Genomic DNA, 16,224 nt, shown 5'->3' on the forward strand with positions numbered 1-16,224 from the left:
CCATGGGGTTGTTGCACCCCTCCATTCCCCAAAACACCCCCCTCAAGCCATGGGAACTCCAAAGGGGTAATGGTACCTTCCCACCTCTTCCCCATTACTGGGGTGAGCCCAGAGAACCAGAACATCCACAGGAGTGCAGGCAAGGCTATTAATTACAGTACAACCTTTATTAATACTGGAATCTTCACAGTGCATTCGTTACTTGTAGCAGTGACTATGGAAAACAGGGGAGGGGGAAGGGGAATTACCACCAGAAAAAAAAAAGGGAAAAAAAAAGAAAAAGAAAAAAAAAAAAAAAAAGACGGAATGAAAGAAAGAGAAAGAAACGTGGCAGAGGGACAGGGAGAGGGGGAGCGGAGGCAGAGGCAGGAACACGAGGGGGAAAAATAAATTAAAAAAAAAAGAAAAGAATAAGGACCAAGTTAACAACAGCACCAGAAAAGTTACTTCAGTCGAAAGACAGGTCAGGTTTTTTTCTTTTCCAAAGAATTTTTGTTTTCTGTACAAAATAAGAGACCCCCTCCCTCAAACCCAAACATTTGTCACTTGGCCTCAGCGGTTCTGGGCAGGAGAAGGGGAAAGGGGGAGAACTAAATTGTTATTCCTAAGAGGGAGGGCTGGGGGGCTGCGATGCAACAGACAGCAGGGTGGCAGGGGCTATGTACAGCGGGGGGCCGCGGGGTTGTGCTTTCCTCCAGCCGCCGGCAGAAATCAGCTGCTTTGCTTGGGGCTCTGAGTCAAACCTCCTGTGCCTGGACCCACCTCGGAGCAGACCCTGCACAGGGCCTGTGGGTGCTGAGGGACAGTGAGGGGGTTTGCAGGGGGTCCCGAGTGATCCTTGTGAGGGGGGGCAAAGTGGAGGTTCAGAATCCTCAGTCCCTGCACCCTGGTGTCCCCCCAAGACAGACGGGATTGCAGTGCCTGTACCCCCAGCCCCCCCACCCTCTCACATGTCCCCCATTTCTTCTTCCCCCCCTGCACCCACTGCCCATTGCTTCTGCCCCCTGGCAGGAGGCTGAGCTGTGCTGGCCCCAAGCAGGCAGCTGGGGGGAATGGGACCAGGGCCCCCCACTCCTGGTGCTCCTGGTGCTCCGTGGCTGCCACAGCCCTGCTGGCACCTCCTCTCCTGCTGCGGCTGGGGCCACCCGCCTGCGCCCGGGGGAAGAAAACAGAGAGGGAGAGCGAGAGGGGAAAGGGAAAAGAGAAACAAAGGGAAAGAGGTGAAAAAGAGGAAAGGAAAAAAAAAGAGGAAAACAGAAGGGAGAAGAAAAAGAGTAAGGAAAAGAAGAGGAGGTAAAAAGAAAGAAAAGAGGACAAGAAGAGGAAAAGAAGAAAAATGGGAAAACAAAGAAAATAAAAAAAGAGAAGGAAAAGAGATATAAGAAGAACAAAAGAAAAAAGCAGAAAAAATAGGAAAAAGAAGAGGAGAAAATGTGAAAAAGAGCAGAAAGAGGGCCAAAGAGAGCAAGTGAAGGAGGGATGTAGGGAGAGGGCAGAGCAGGAGGAGACAGAGGGGCAGGAAGCAGGGGGCACCGGGGAGGGACAGGGCAGCGGGTGCCGGCGGGTGGGGGTCCCAGGGCGGGGCAGCCGTTGCCCCGGGGGTCCATTGGCCCCGGCGGGCGCGTCCCCGCGGGCCGGGGCTCATCACGATATCCGCGGGGCCGACCTGTCGTTGGTGACGGTCCTGCGCAGGCGCACCCCGCGCCGGATGGCCACCAGCATGTCTTCGGCCGGGGGGTCCATGGAGGCCGCGGGGGGCGGCGCGGGGGTCTCCTCGCTGGGGCCGGAGCCCACGAGGGCGGTGGGGAAGGGGAACTGGCCTTCCCCCAGGGCGTGGGCGCCGGCCACCAGCTCCCCAATCTTCTCCACCAAACTGTGCCGGTTGGCAGCCAGCTGTTGGTCCTCCTCTTCCTCAGCGGAGAGGTGCTGGCCGGCCCCGGGGTAGACAGAGATCTCCATGGCACCGCCACCCCAGGCAGTGTTGGGAAGGCTCAGCCGCTTGGGCGAAGCTTTGGCAAAATCCAGGGGGTTCGGAGAGGCATCGTCGGCGTAGAAGACGCACTCCTCACTGCCCACCCGCGTGGGGCCAGCGTAGCCGGGCGAGTCGGGCACCGTGGGGGTCTTCACAGGGACGATGGGGGGTCGGATGGGGATGGGGCCAGCGTTGGAGAGCGTACGGCGGACCGAGGGCTTGGTGGAGGGCGTGCGGCGGATGGTGGCCACCCCCGGGGTGGTGCCGGCCGGTAGGTTGGTGCCGGTGGGCAGCCCAGCGGTGGAGGCAGGACGCTTGGTCTGGATCATCCGCCGGTAGTTCTGGGCGATGTTGCTGTTGCGTGGGATGGTGGAGGACTTGTCGAAATCACTCTGGGGGTCACACTCCACGTCACCGTTCACTGAGTAGCAGTCGTAGTCGGAGCCTGGGGAGGGAGCAGCACCATCAGTGTGGATGGAGAGGCAGCGGGGGCCAAGCCCAACCATGCCACCAAAGCCAGCCCCAGCCACCTCCATCACAGCACAACAGCAACCAAATTCAAGTGCCATGATCGTCACACAACCACTACTGTCCCAGTCATTGGTGGCACAACTTGCTCACCATCAAAACCAAACACCACCACTGGAACGAAACCTCAATCACCCCAACCATCACACTGAAATCGCAACCAAACCCAACTGTCACCATCACAACCACCTCAGCCACGGCCATCACAACACGATCACAGCCAACCTCCACTGTCACCACCACGTGCTCATAACTGGCTCAGCCATCATCACACCAACATCACGACAGACGTGGTTACTTCATCTCCAACTACCGTCTCTGTTGCCATCACCTACCCTCTGCCACAATCTCCACCTGTACTCAACCTCTGCACACAGACACATCAACACATCACCACAAACCATAACCTGTTACAGCACTTCCTGGCACAACTGCACCCACTGAGTCCCAGCTAACACCCAAATAACCATGAAAAGCTGTGATTATTTGTGGTACCCCACCAGCCCCTACACAGTACGAGCACAGCCCAATGCTATGACACCCAGAGCACACAAATGTGCCTCAGGACCACCAAAATTTGTGCTGTACACCTTCCCACTCTAAGTGCCATTTCAGGTGGTCCCAGGTACCCCCTGTGCCAGTACCTTGGGAAGGGATGGTGTCCTCAGAGCAGGAGGGGGTGGTGGTCTGCGTGCTGTAGCCACTGGAGTACTGCAGCGAGTCCCGGCTGCTCTTCTGGTGCTCCAAGCTCAGCCCACGGGTCAAGACCATGGCCAGGTCACTGGCGGCAGGGGACACCTCCTCCCCATGCTGCTGGGGCAAGGGGCACTATCAGCACCCTGGTTCCTCCTCTGGGAGTCCCCAGGAGCCCCCCACCTCTGCGCCCTCCCTGCTGCAGCCGGTACCTTGGCGGCAATTGTAGCCGGTGACATCCGGGGCCTGGGAGCATCCTCAGCACCGACGCCTGGGTACCCCCCAGCAGGAGAGCCCATCTCGGCCTCCCGCAGGTGCTCCACACGGTCCTTGCGCCGCTGCAGGGTGGGGACCACTGGCTGGTCATAGGGGCTGGCCTTGGACCAGTCCTGCAACGGGCAAGGCATGCGGTTCATGCTGGTGACACTGGAACTGTGAGTGTGGCAGGAGGGGTCTCAAGCTGACGTTCCCCGTTTCGAGCCATGGGTGCTGCTCAGGATGCCCTGCCCCATGCAGGAATGGAGGGGAGGGTCTGGGGGCTGAACCCCATGAAGTGAGGGGGGAAACGTGTGAAATGCAACCCTGATGGGATGGCAAGGACTAACCGAGGTGGGGGAGCTGCACTCGCTAACTGACTGGCAGGTTTCGGATGCCTCTGAGGACGCCGAGCTGGAGGACTTCTGCTGTGCCGTGACGAGCCGAGAGCCAGAAGGTGAGAGAAGAGGCAGTTAGCAAGCAAAGCCAGAGCCATGATCCCAGTTAGAGCAGCACCCACAGCTCCCCTGGATGAGCAAGGCCCCCAGCCCTCCTCCCCTCTGGCGCTGGATGCAGGATGGCAAGCAGGATGTGACCTCGGCAGTGGGGTCGGTCAAGAATTAGGATGATGCACTGCCCCAACCCTTCCCCATTCTCACCCCAAGCCGAGCAAAGCCAACAGGTATTTTGGGGAGTGGGGACCTTGCTGGGTTGGTGATGCCAGGTTAGTGTGGACAGGTGGGAATGGCAATTCCCTGGGGATCCTGGAGCATCCTTGGCACTGGGGATGGTGCAGCATGAAGGGGAAGCTTTGCTCCATGCTGCCTGGTGGGTGACTGGCACAAACTGGGTATTATGGGGCTGCGGTGATGGGGAAACACCCTGTGCCCCATCCCTGGCGGAATTCAGGGATGGGGTTTCTCTGTCGTGCGGCCCAGGATGCCCCCAGGTATGGCAGACACCATATTCCCAGTATTTTTTTCCCGTGATGCCAACACAGATGGAAATACTGAGGGTGGGTGTCATCACCTCTGCACCGGGCCCTTGTGGTGCACCCAGCACCACCCACCCATTCTACGGAAGAAGAAACTGAGGCACGGAAGTCGGCAGCAGGGCCCACCCTCCCTGTACCTGGCTGGTGATGTCCGAGGGCATGGGGGAAGGCGGTTTGGAGTAAGCGGCGTCCTGGGAGATGAAGCCGGAGTCGTGGGAGGAGACGCTGGAGAGGCGGGTGGCGGCGGCAGGGGGCTGTGCCAGGCTGCGGTAGCGATAGGTGGAACTGGGTGAGCAGGTCTGAGCCCCGCCGGGCCACGCCATGCCACCCTTGGCACTGCTAACGCTGCTGGGGGGGCGCCGGGGGGACGGGGACACGCCGGTGGGGAGGACAAAGGAAGGAAAAGACAGTTTAAGACAGAGGTTCGGAGGTGGCAGGATGGCCAGCAGCCTGCCACACATCCCAACCTAGGGAAACTGAGGCACGGAGTCCTCCTGGGGTAGTCCCTTTGACGCCAGGGGTGGCCCTGTGGCAGGGAACAGGCTGGGGACAGGACAGAGGTGGTATGCTTGCCCCCAGACACTCATGCACAGCACACATCGACCCCAGGCCCCCATCCTGCCCCACAGGTCCACCAGCCCTGCCCAGTGCACCAAGACCAATTCCTTCATATTAATGGGAGCCACTTGCCCATGTGGACATGAGAAGGTGGACATGCACCTTGTGAGCATCCCCAAAGGCCGTAAGCATCATTAACCCACTGAGGTTAACGAAGAGGTCTGGATTTCCTGGCTGTGGTTGGGTGTGGAGCCCACCTCACCATACCTGCACATGCTGGACTTGCGGGAGCTGGAGCTGCTGGGCGAGGACGGTGGCGTCTGGTAGGACCAGCTGTAGTCAGAGCCCTTCAGGTCCTTGATCACCTGCAGGAAAGATTGGGTCTAAGTCCTCCTAAAGATGCTCCCCTGCTCCCTTGACCCCTGGCTCGCCCCTACTGACCTGCTCACTGGCGGGGGGCAACTTGTGGGGCTCAGCGGTGAGCACCACCAGGTCCTCGATGATGCCCTGCAGGTGGGTGATCTCGCCCAGCATGGTGAGCTCCCCGTTCTGAGGACACACAGGAGAGAGCATCAGCACCCACTGGGCAGAAGCAGCAACCCCTGACCCTCCCAGCCCCCAACACTCACCACCACGGGCTGCAGGAAGGTGATGAAGGTGCAGAAGCGGCCCCGCTCCTCGATGAGCGCTTTGCGGACCGCCTGCTTCTCCGTCTCCTCCAGCAGCAGGTACATGTCATTGACATCCTGCAGGGCATTGTCCAGCTGGGGCTGCAGGTCCCCCTTCCCTGTGACATGGGGCACTGTCAGCGCTGGGCTCTCCTGGCACCCTCCCAGTCTGCTGGCGGTGCCACTGCCAAGCCAAGGCCATTCCCCCAGCTTGGGGACATCACCCCATCCTCACATTCCGGCAGATACCATAGGTCTCCCACTGTGCCCATATTCCTGGAAGGCCCAGGAGCACCCTCACCCCACAGCAGCCCTGGGCAGGGGGCTCCTCTGCCACCCCATCCCCATCCCTGGCACCCGGGACCAGAGGATCCCTTGGGCTGCCACACGGGGGGGCTGGCATCGCCTCAGGATATGGGGTGCAGGCTAAGCTAAGCTAAAAGCAGGGTGAGGGTGGGAACAGGGAGCGGATGGACGGACAGACAGACAGAGGCTGGGGAGACTGGGGGAGAAGATGAGGAAGCAGAGAGGGGGCCGGTGGTGGGGGGCAGCAGTTCACTTACCAAGTAGCTCTACAGGAAGGATGTGGAGGGGAGGGAAGAGAGAAGGAGACAGAGAAAACGTGTGAAAAGAGGCCAAAGGCTGGGGCGCGTGCCCCGCCTCCCCACCACCCTGGGGCCGTGCCCGCACCTCCCTTTCTACGGGGGGCAGCAGGACCCCCCTAGTGCCCACCCCCCAGTTGGCAGTGCCACAGCCGGGATACCGGCCCTGGCTAGGGGTGCTGCGGAGGGGCTGGTGGGGGCACCCCCCAGGAGACCCCCTCTCACCTTTGCGAGCCTTTTTCTGGAGCTTGAGGGTGTCAGAGGACTTTTTCTTGATCTCATGGCGTGCTCGCTTGTACTCTGGGGGTGCAGAAGTGCTGTCAGAGGGGAGCCCCGCCCAGCAGCCCAGCCGCCCCGCACGGATCCATCCCGTCTCCCTCGTACCTTTCGCATGGTCCTTGTCCAGCTGGTTGGCAGTTTTCTTCCAGTCCTCAATCCTGTCCTGCAAAGGGTTTATCAGGCTCTCCATGAGGGCGCTGGAGCAGGGAGAGAGAAGCAGAGAGTGTGGGGAGCGCCAGAGCCAGGGGGGAGCCATTCCCCCATCCCATGCCCAGCCAACATCCAGCATCCCCTTCTTCAGCAAAGGATGAGCCTGCCCAGGCCGTGTCACCAACGCCTGCAGGTTTGGAGCAAAGCTGATCCCGGTCCTGCTTACTTGGTGAACTGCCGGAGCTTGGCCTCGATGCTGCGGTGCCGCATGCACATCCGGGTCAGCGCCGAGCCAATGTCCCTTGTGGCACCTGGAGGGGAGCAAAGCGCCACTGACAAGGGGCAGGGACACCCCCACAGCAGCCCCAGCCCAGTTTGTGCAGTGGGAGCAGGGTGGCTTGTGACAGGGACGAGCAGCGCTGGTTTGCACTGGACATTGGGGACACTTTATGCAGGGGGTGGCTTGTTTTTTTCCCACGATAAATCCACGAATAAATCATCACCCACTAACTAATACATGAAACACTAAATATCTCTTCTGGAGGCTTTGAAATTAGAACCCGCTCCCATTTTTTTTTTCTGGTTTGTCTTAAATTTGGCACTGGGGGGCCAGGGGAGGGAAAGGATGAGGTACTCTGGCTTAGTTCCAGGCAGTCAGCTCTGTTCCACACCTCCACGCACAATCTCGAGTGGATAAAAAGGGAATCCAAACTCCTCGGGGGGGATATTTGCGAGCAGCAGATAGCAGGAGCATCCTTTTTAGGTGAAACCGCTGTTAACGCTGAAGCCTAAGGATGGCCACATGGTGGCAGTGCTGCTGGCAAATCCCAGGAAAAATGGCAATCAAAAATCCTTGGGTGCAAACTAAGGAGTGACATTCGGCCTTTCTCTCCCCTAAAAAACCCTCCAAAAACACCTCCCCCCCTTTTGCAGGGGTTTTGGATGACATTCAGTCCCCCAGTGCTATGAAAATAGGGAACCCATGGGCCAGGGCCTTCCCTGCACTGGGGTAGTCTCCTAATCCAGCTCCTAATGCTCTTATCCCAGCTCCTGCTGCTTCTAATCCGATTCTCATGCACTGTGTGCAAGGCCAGCAGCCAGCCCCCACCCAGTGCCTCAGTTTCCCCACAGCGCTGCTCTGCCTCCCACCCTCCCAAGAAGCCCTGCAGGTACAGCAGCACTACAGGGTGACACCGACTCCTGTGGTGCTGGTCCCCAGCTGTCCCCAGCATTGCGCCTGTGCCTCCTCCTTGCTTTGGCTGCCTGGGCTGGCAGAGAGCTGGGGGAGCCCTAATCCCCTTGGTGCAGTGGGCTAGTGGGTTTGGAGGCAAAGCTGATCCTGGCTCAAGCTGCTGCCTCCTCCTCCTCCTCCTCCTCGCGTGGCTCCAGATGGCCTGGATGCCGCCAGTCTGCAAACCAGCCCGGGACCATCTGCTTGGCAGAAGCCAAGCGGTGGGAAGTGGCTCCTCGCTGCCAGCGGGCACCCGGAGAGGGTCTGGGGATCCTTCCCCTCACTCCCCAACAGTATGGGGGACCCCACGTGCAGCCTTGGCTCTTCAGTCACCTCTCTGGTGAGGTGGGGTTTCTCCCCAAAACAGGCGAGCTTGGATTCCTGGATTCCTCTCCAGCTAATTCCCCTCTCCTGGAGACCCCTGGAGCAGCCAGGACCCCCCTGAGAACTTCCCAGGTGGGTGCCAGGGACAAGGAAGGTGGATTGTGCATCCCAGGGAGAGAGATGGGTGCAGGAGACCACAGTGTGGGGCTGAACCACCCTGAATGTCCCAGCCCCACTGGAAAATGTGGCTAAGCACCCACTGGTGGTGAGGAGTAGCACTCACATGGGTGCCCTCCTCCTTCCCCCTGCCCACTCCATCTTTCCAATGCTGCTTCCCAGGGAATGATCCAGCTATGTGTGGGAACAGGTTGGACATCTCTCTGGGGATGGTGAAGCTGCTGCTTGAAGTCCACCCCAGAAATGTGGGCAGGGGACATCCCACAGGGGACACTCAGCACCTGTCCCCCTGCCCAGACAAGCCTGGGGACACCCACCCCCAGGAGAGAGGACCCTACCTCGGGTGTTGGTGGCCATGTCGGCCACTTTCTGGAAGGCATCCAGGAAGGCAACTGCGGCCAGCACCGTGGTCCTGAGGCAGAGAGAGCAGGGAGGGACACACTCAGTGAGTGTGGGACACACCAGGATGTGCCAAGGAAGAAGGGGGTCCCCCATGTCCCACTGCCTCTGTGGTCACTCACCTGAGCTGGGAGTGCAGCTTGGTGGCCTTCGAGTTGAAATCCTCCCATATGGGGTAGGAGCTCTGCAAGAAGGAGAGGTGACGGTGAGAGACAGGGCCCCTCATCCCCTGCTTGCTTCTCCAGCCAGGGCAGGGCCCCTCTTCACTAGTGCAGAGAGACAGCTCAATAGCTTCTCTGATGGCTAATAGAGGCTGAGCACAACTCTTTTCCCTCCTGCTTTTTTCCCTTTCCAGTCTGGCCACCCAAACTTAGAGACCACGGAGACCTCAGGATTTTGAGTGATCTCTTCCTCATGGGGGTCAAGGTAGGTTATAGGTTTGGAAATTTGAGGGCATGAAATGAAAAATCTTTAAGACTCTGGCTAGCAGTAGAGGAGACACCCCCAGCACCCGCAGCTTCCCCCCAAAGCACCATCATGGAGAGCTCCAGCCCCACAGATGGGAGCCCCAGTCCTCACCTCCCCTGAGCCCAAAGACCGACAGGGCAGGAGGGGAGGTCGGGGTCCCCAAAGCCATGAATGGGGCAGCTGTGTGGGGACAGGGACAGGGCACAGGTTAGGGTGGAGGCCACCCTAGTGCTGTCCCAATGAGGCCAACTCTGGTGCCATCCTGGCAAGGTCACCTGTGCAAGACCAGTCCCACTGCCCCTTGTAACAAGGCTATTCCAGGGTTGTCCTGGCATTCCAGTGAAGTCATCCCAGGGTAGTCCCAGTGCCACCATTCCAGCAAGGCCATCCCAGGGCTGTGCTGCTGCCACCATCCCAGCGAGGCTGTCCCAGTGCCACTGTTTCAACAAGACTCTCTTTGGGCTTTCCCAGTGAAGCCAGTCCCAGTAGACCATGCTGGTGCCATTCCAGTGAGGACTCTCCCAGTAATGCCAGCTGCAGCACCATCCCAGCAAGGCCATACTGGTGCCATCACAACAAGGCTGATCCTGATCCACCACACAGTGAGGCCATCCTGGTGTCACCATCCCAGCAAGGCCAGTCCACGTTGTCCTGGTGAGGTTAATCCTGGTGCTGTCTTGACAAGGCCATCCCAGTGCCAGCCTTGCATGGCCAGTACCAGTGCCATCATTCTAGTGAAGCTATCCAGGTGCCACCATCCTGGCAAGGCCATTCCAATGCTGTTCCAGTGAAGCTGGTCCCAGTGCTACTATCCCAGCAAAGCCATCCCAGTTGGGCCAGTCCTGGTGTCATCATCCTGGTGAAGCCATGCCGGTGCTGCCATCCTAGCAAGGTCAATCCTGGTCCTGTTGTCCCAGTGACAAAATCCTGGTGCTATCCTGGTGTCATCATCCGAGCAGTGACAGGCGTCTGTAAACTCCCCTAGGACAGCCACCAGGCTGGGACATGTACATCACCACACATCCCCTTGGGCACTATGGCTTGGTGGCAGCTTTGGGGACAAGGTTTGCATTGAGGGGGCATGAGACCAGCCCAGCATTATTTTTTGGGACCACAAAAGTCCCTATTTCTTCATGAGTCAGCAAAGAAAGGGTTTGAGGGTGCCACTTCACACACCGCTTGTAGCAGTGACCCTCTGGTTGTTGGTCCCCAGGGACTGTCACTGCCAGAGGGCTGGGCCACCATTCCTGGGCCATTGTCCCCAGGCCACCTTCCTTGGCCACCCTGGGCAGGGCAAGTGAGGCTCCCCTGCAGAAGGGAGCAGGTTGTGATGCCCCCAAACCCCTGTGATGCCAGGCATGAGGAGGATGGGGAAGAGGACAATGGGGACAAGGACATGCCAAGGTCATTCAGGGACACTGAGAGGAGAGGTAACAGGAATGGAGCCAGCTTAGGGACTGTCACCAACAAACAAATTCTCCCCACCACAGGCCAAGGGGTGCTGAAAAAGCCATCCACCACCAAAATAAGGTCCCTTTGCCCTGTGGCCAGCACAGGGGTCCCAGCCATAGGACCATAAGCACATCACTGCCCTTCAATGCCAGCAGTTCTTCAAGCAGAGTTACTTGTCCCCAGTGCCCGTGCCAGGACACCCACATGGCTGGACAATGGGGACAGCACACCCTCAGGTCACACTCAGCTGGAGCTGTGCAGGGCACGAGCTGAGCCCCAGCTGTAGTGTGGTAGGATTTTCCCTCTTTTTCATCATTTTTCTTTCATTTTTCCCACCTTCAAATGGAATGAAATTGAATCCAGCCGGTTTCCTTGGGTGAGGGGTTCCCAGTCCAACTGCATCTGGATGGTGCTGGGCATGGCACTGGGAGATGACAGCTCCGGGCTGGCTTATCCCCTCTGAAGCCTCAGCGGGGGAATGGGGAAACTGAGGCAGGGACTGCCCCCACCTCCCCCATGGGAGTGTAGGACCCAGCCAGGAGAGGGTGGCTGGAGTGAAGGCATTTGGAGGAGGGAGGCGATCATCCCAGCACTCGTTTCCCACCAGCCCTGGATCCCACTGCCCTGGGGAGAGTTAGGATTTTCTCTCTGGAGTTTTTCTCCCAGCCCTGAGGCACAGTCCGGCTGCAGAGCCACCACTGCCCCTCGAAGGGGTTAATCTTCCCAGAAAAGCTTTTATTTTTTTTTATCCCCCCTCCCCTCCTTTGGCAATGACAGCATTGTCTGGACGGGTCTGCAGCATGAAGAGAGGAAGAGGAGGAGGAGGAGGAGGAGGAGGAGGAAGAGAGCTTTTGCCTCCCAAAAATGACTAAACCCCAGCGCTGGAGCTGGCTGTGGGAATTTCGGCCCCTCGAGATGAAGGAACATGGCTGGTCCCCTCCTCACCACTCAGCCCTTACTCAGAAATAATGCCCCCCAGCATTTTGAATTTATTTTTTTGAAATGAAAACAAACAAACAAAAAGGATTTTTTAAACATGGCCCCATCCTGCTCCCAGGGAGGGTGGAGGCAATATCCTCTTCCCGGGTTAGGAAATGGGATCAAGGAGCTGGGGGACATTTTTGTTCCACTGGTTTCAACCCCACGGGGTCCAGCAGAAATCCAGGCTGGGCATGGGGTGGGGCAGGGACAACATGATGCCTGAAATGGGTGGCAATGCCCGGTGTGGGGCCAGTGGTAGCGGGCGAGGGACAGTGACGCCTGGTCTGTGTCACCCGACAGGGGCTCTGGCACCTGGGGATGGATACAGGGCTGATAAGGAGCCAGGATGCCCAGTATGGGCTCCAAAGCCCAGTGCAGGGCCCCGATGCACATTACGGGGTTGATGTGGGGCTCTGGCACCCAATGTGAGACCTCGATGCCCAACACAGTGCTCTGATACCCAGTGAAGGATAACAGGGCAGATATAGGGCTGCAACGCCCAGAATGGGGCTCCAACAGCCAGTGACGGATCTGGGGATCATGTGGGGCTGCAATCCCCAGGATGGAGCTCCAGTATCCAACGGTGGATATAGAGATGATGGGGGGCTGCGGTCTCCAGGGCTCCGATGCCCAACACAGAGCTCCCATGCCCAGTAAGGGGCGGATGTGGGGCTCTGGCAACCCGCGCCGGGCTCCGACAGCCGATGCGGGACCCCGGCGCTCGCTGTGAGGCTGATGTTCGGGCTCCGATACCCGATGCGGGTGTCAATCCCCATCTCGCGGCTGGGCAGCAGAGCCTCGCACCCACCGCGAGAGCGGCACCGGCGGCGGCAGCGCGGGGGCTGCCTGGGGAAGCCGGGCGATGGGGGAACGGTGCGGGGGGAGCGCTGTCACGACAGCAAAACCCGGGTGCGGGGGGGATCCCCTACCTTCATGTCGTTGATGATGGCTTGGAAGAGGCCGCCGAGGGCTCCGCACTCCTTCTCCGCCGTCTCCATCGCGGCGCTGCGGCAGCCCGGGGCGGGCGGCGCCGCCGGGGGAGGCCGCGGCGGCGGGCCAGGCTCAGCGGCGGCGGGGGGCGGGCGGCGCCCGGGCGGCGGCGGCGGCGGGGGGGGCACAGCGGCGGAGCGGCGGCGGAGCCGGGCGGGGCATCGCCCCCCTGCCTCCCTCCTTCCCTCCCTCCCTGTCGCCCTCCGCGGGTGCTGCGCGGACCCGCCGCCCCCTGGCAGCGGCGGAGCGGAGCGGAGCGGGGCGCGGGGAGCTCGGCCCGGGGCGGTGGCGGGGGCGGGGCGGGGCGGGCGCTGCGCGGCACATGCGCCGCCCGCCGCGGGCCGGGGGCTGCGGGCGGCGGGGGGGACGGTCGGGTCAGCTCCAGGGGTGCTCCGGGAGCCGCTGCGGGCAACCTGCAGGACACGCAGGGTGACGGAGAGGGGGCAGCCCCCGTGGCTCTCGGGGATGCTCTTGGCGCGGGATCGGGGAGCAACACTGGTTGGACTGGTGGACGCAGGACTACAGCGGAGGGAAACCCGAGGGATACCTGGAGATGCGGCACTGGTGGGGGCAGCACTGGGGTTTGCTCCCGTGGCGGGTAGGAACCCCCAGGGATTATTATCTTGGGGTGCTGGGTGAGGAGCAGGAGAGCACCAGGGAGTATGTGAAGACACTGCACTTGGAAATGCCATGGGATGCCAGGGGGCAGTCCCAGACCTCGGGAGGCGCAGGGGGGATGCTGCCTCTCCCCAAAGGCTGTTTGACCCCCATTGCCTTCCTGACCCTCGAAGATGTGCTGGAGGGTGAAGTCCCTCTGCAGCAGTTACACGACAGCTCTGAAATGTGTCTGTGCACTCCATTATCATGGGGCCATGGGAAATGCACGGCCTGTCAGCAGACAACCCTTCCCACGGCCATCCCAAGGCCCCAGTCCCAGCCTCCTGGGATCTGGGGGTGCCAGGCTGAACCCCAGCAAACCTCCCTGCCCCTCGCAGTGCAACGACACTCAGCTGGGGCAAGGGCTTCAGCCTGAGCCACCTATTCCCCCTCCTGCCAGAAAAGTAGTCTTGATCCTATGCTGATGATGCCCACGCTGCTCTGGACGGTGTTGGTCAAGAGCCACCCATAAGGAAACAATTACGGCTCAGCACTCCAGCAGCCGGCTGGAATTTCTCTCCATAAACTCAGTCCCTCAGTGCAGAGAGGCTGCTCAGCAGCAATGAGCTCGGCAGGAGTGAGGCAGAGCCCGCCCGACCCACACTGACAATGACCCAGGGGTCCAGCAATGGGTAACCCCCAGCACCCCGAGAAACCGGCTGCCTCGAGAAGCCACTGCTCACACATCCTGGAGGGCTGGCTGTTAAAATTAACCCGCCGTGACTGGGTCTGGAAAGCCCTTTCCCGGGAATGACAGGAATGTCTTTATCCTGGCCAAAGCAGCGCCGGTATGGGGCTGTTTGGGGAACCCACTGCCAGAGACAGTCTTCCTTGTAAACAGGCCAGAAGCCATAAAAACTCCACGAATTCCTCCAGTCCCCCTTTTCCTGGGATCAAGCGAGGGCCTGAAACATGCAGGGGATGCAATGGTGTCCCCCAAACCACAGCAGCCTGGCACGTGCCGGGGTCCCTCAGTGCCACAGGACAGGATGAAGGCAATGCTGGCGGCTGCTCAGGGCCAGGAAAATGCCTGTCACTGTGCTGCGGTTTCGTGACCGTGGCCTGGAAGAATTTCAGTGATTTTTTTTTTTTCCTGCTGGGAAGAAGAGCAGGCGGAGAAGTCCTGATTGCTGGCGAGCCAACGTGGCAGGGCTGGGCCAGCACGGGGCACAGGGTCAAGCAAGATGCTCCATGCCATCCCCTGCCCTTGCTGGGTTTTTTGCTCCACTTGGGAACTATGACAGGAAGCCCAGCAACAAGGAATGGGCTGTTCTGCATTGCTTGTTTATTTTATCATGGGGAGCTTAATGCAGGAACAAGGAATGGAGTCTGGGGTTAGGTCCACTGGTCCCCGTGTCCCCTCGTGCCAGCTGGGAGTTGAAACAGTGCAGTTGTCCCTGCCAAGCACCAGGGACTCAGAGAGGATGTGTGAATGCAGGGAGGGGGCTGTCAGGCACAGGAGTGTCTCCCCGAGTGAGATGCCTCTGGTGACCTCCAGCAGGGCCCCGGAACCAGAGGGTGGAAGTCAGGGTGGTGAGAGGTGGCTGGCAGCCCCGTGTGCTTGTTTTCCAGGGCGGAAGGCCAGGGGTTGCTCCCGTCTTCCCTTCCCCTCCTCCGGTGCTGCTGGCAGCAGGCTGGACGCTCAGCTGACTGTCACGGGGAAGGCATTAGCAAAGCAAAGGGGAGTTTCCTTGCCCCATTGCAAGAGAAGATGAGGTGCTTTACCCTGGCCCCTTCCTCAAGCAACCCTTCCCCACATCCCCCCAGCACCCACAGGAGAGGCTGGGCACAGCCTGAGGGTCCCTCCTCATCCACAGACAGAGCAGAGGGGAAAACCAGCCCTGTGTTGAGCGCTGGCCCATCTCCATTAAACCCACCAGATCCTCTGGTGGCCAGCAACTGGTGTGCCTGTTCCCTGGTCTGTGTCCCCTGGTCCCTGCCCCAGCAACTGTGCACACCCGCGGTGGCCGCAGGGTGCTCAGAGGACCACCCGCCGGTCCAGCTGCTCCGCCCGCCCGGCTCGCTGGTGTCTTGCTTCCAGGTGCTTGTTTTGGACCTTCTCAAAGTGCTGCAGCAGCTCTGTGTAGTCGATGTTGGAGGCTGCTGTTCTCTTGAGGGTGGTGCTGGGCTTGGTGTTGTCCCTGCAGGGTGGGAAGAGAGAGTGAGGGTGCAAAGGGGATGTTTGGTACTGTGAGCATCCAGCACTGGCAGCACCAAAAGCTTGTCCTGAAGAAGCTGAGCTCAGCAAATCCTAGTCATGATGGTACCTCATAAAATACCCCCAAAGACTTATTTTCTTCCTCCAAAGGCATGAGATAGAGCCAAAGACAAGGGAGGAGACAAGGGAAATCTGCATCTTGGCCCCATACAGGAGGTTTAATTCCTCTGACATATACTCCCCCCTATCCCAACCCACTGCAGTCAAAAGCAGTGAGATAAGGATGCCAGGGCCATGTGCCTCAGTTTCCATGTCTGTTTTCTAGAGTAAGCAAAAAACATCCAGTGGCAGCAGGGACAGTCCCCAGGGATGAACACCCATGGCTGGGGCCTCCAAATACAGGCTCCCTAGGGTTCCAGCCACGGACACTCATCCCTGTGCTGTCCCCATGCAAGGAAGGATGAGACACCAGCCATAGAATGCCCACAGGAAGATGGCAGGCAGCACTGGTGGCCCTGGTATGTCCCTGGGGAGGGGGCAGCTGGGACTGGCCAGTTATGAAAGCCGGCTTCGGTGTTTGAAGGAATGTAGGTCAGAGTTAATCAGATGCTCAGGCCGTCTGACAGCTCGAAAAACCCCCACTGCCAGGGTTAGTGGGGAGAAAAAAGGAGGGGGAAGCACACGCAGC

General features: G+C 59.6%; 2 protein-coding genes across 14 annotated transcripts in view; both read right to left on the bottom strand.

Annotated features, from left to right (window-relative positions):
• Positions 1-146: 146 nt before the first annotated feature.
• Positions 147-12,844, bottom strand: MTSS2 (MTSS I-BAR domain containing 2). Of its 13 annotated transcripts, none has more exons than XM_063410619.1 (15): positions 12,661-12,844; positions 8,953-9,014; positions 8,770-8,843; positions 6,926-7,010; positions 6,655-6,746; positions 6,496-6,570; positions 6,232-6,240; positions 5,630-5,787; positions 5,442-5,549; positions 5,268-5,365; positions 4,580-4,787; positions 3,799-3,876; positions 3,406-3,582; positions 3,145-3,310; positions 147-2,417 (listed from the first exon to the last, which is right to left on the bottom strand). In XM_063410619.1, the coding sequence occupies exons 1-15, from the start codon at positions 12,727-12,729 to the stop codon at positions 1,645-1,647; spliced, it is 2,232 nt and encodes a 743-aa protein (XP_063266689.1). In that variant the 5' UTR covers positions 12,730-12,844; the 3' UTR covers positions 147-1,644. The 13 variants fall into 13 exon arrangements, with proteins under 13 accessions (XP_063266689.1, XP_063266697.1, XP_063266691.1 ...); XM_063410627.1 differs by having other exon boundaries at positions 4,580-4,706; positions 12,661-12,843; XM_063410621.1 differs by having other exon boundaries at positions 3,799-3,873; positions 12,661-12,843.
• Positions 12,845-14,643: 1,799 nt separating this feature from the next.
• VAC14 (VAC14 component of PIKFYVE complex) overlaps positions 14,644-16,224 on the bottom strand; it is a 58,795-nt gene continuing 57,214 nt past the window's right edge. The window contains exon 19 of the mRNA XM_063410634.1: positions 14,644-15,519. Coding sequence (XP_063266704.1) covers positions 15,357-15,519 — 163 coding nt within the window. The 3' untranslated portion in view covers positions 14,644-15,356. The remainder of the gene's footprint in view (positions 15,520-16,224) is intronic.

This window comes from Prinia subflava, chromosome 13 (genome assembly GCF_021018805.1).
Source record: "Prinia subflava isolate CZ2003 ecotype Zambia chromosome 13, Cam_Psub_1.2, whole genome shotgun sequence".
NCBI lineage: Eukaryota > Metazoa > Chordata > Aves > Passeriformes > Cisticolidae > Prinia > Prinia subflava.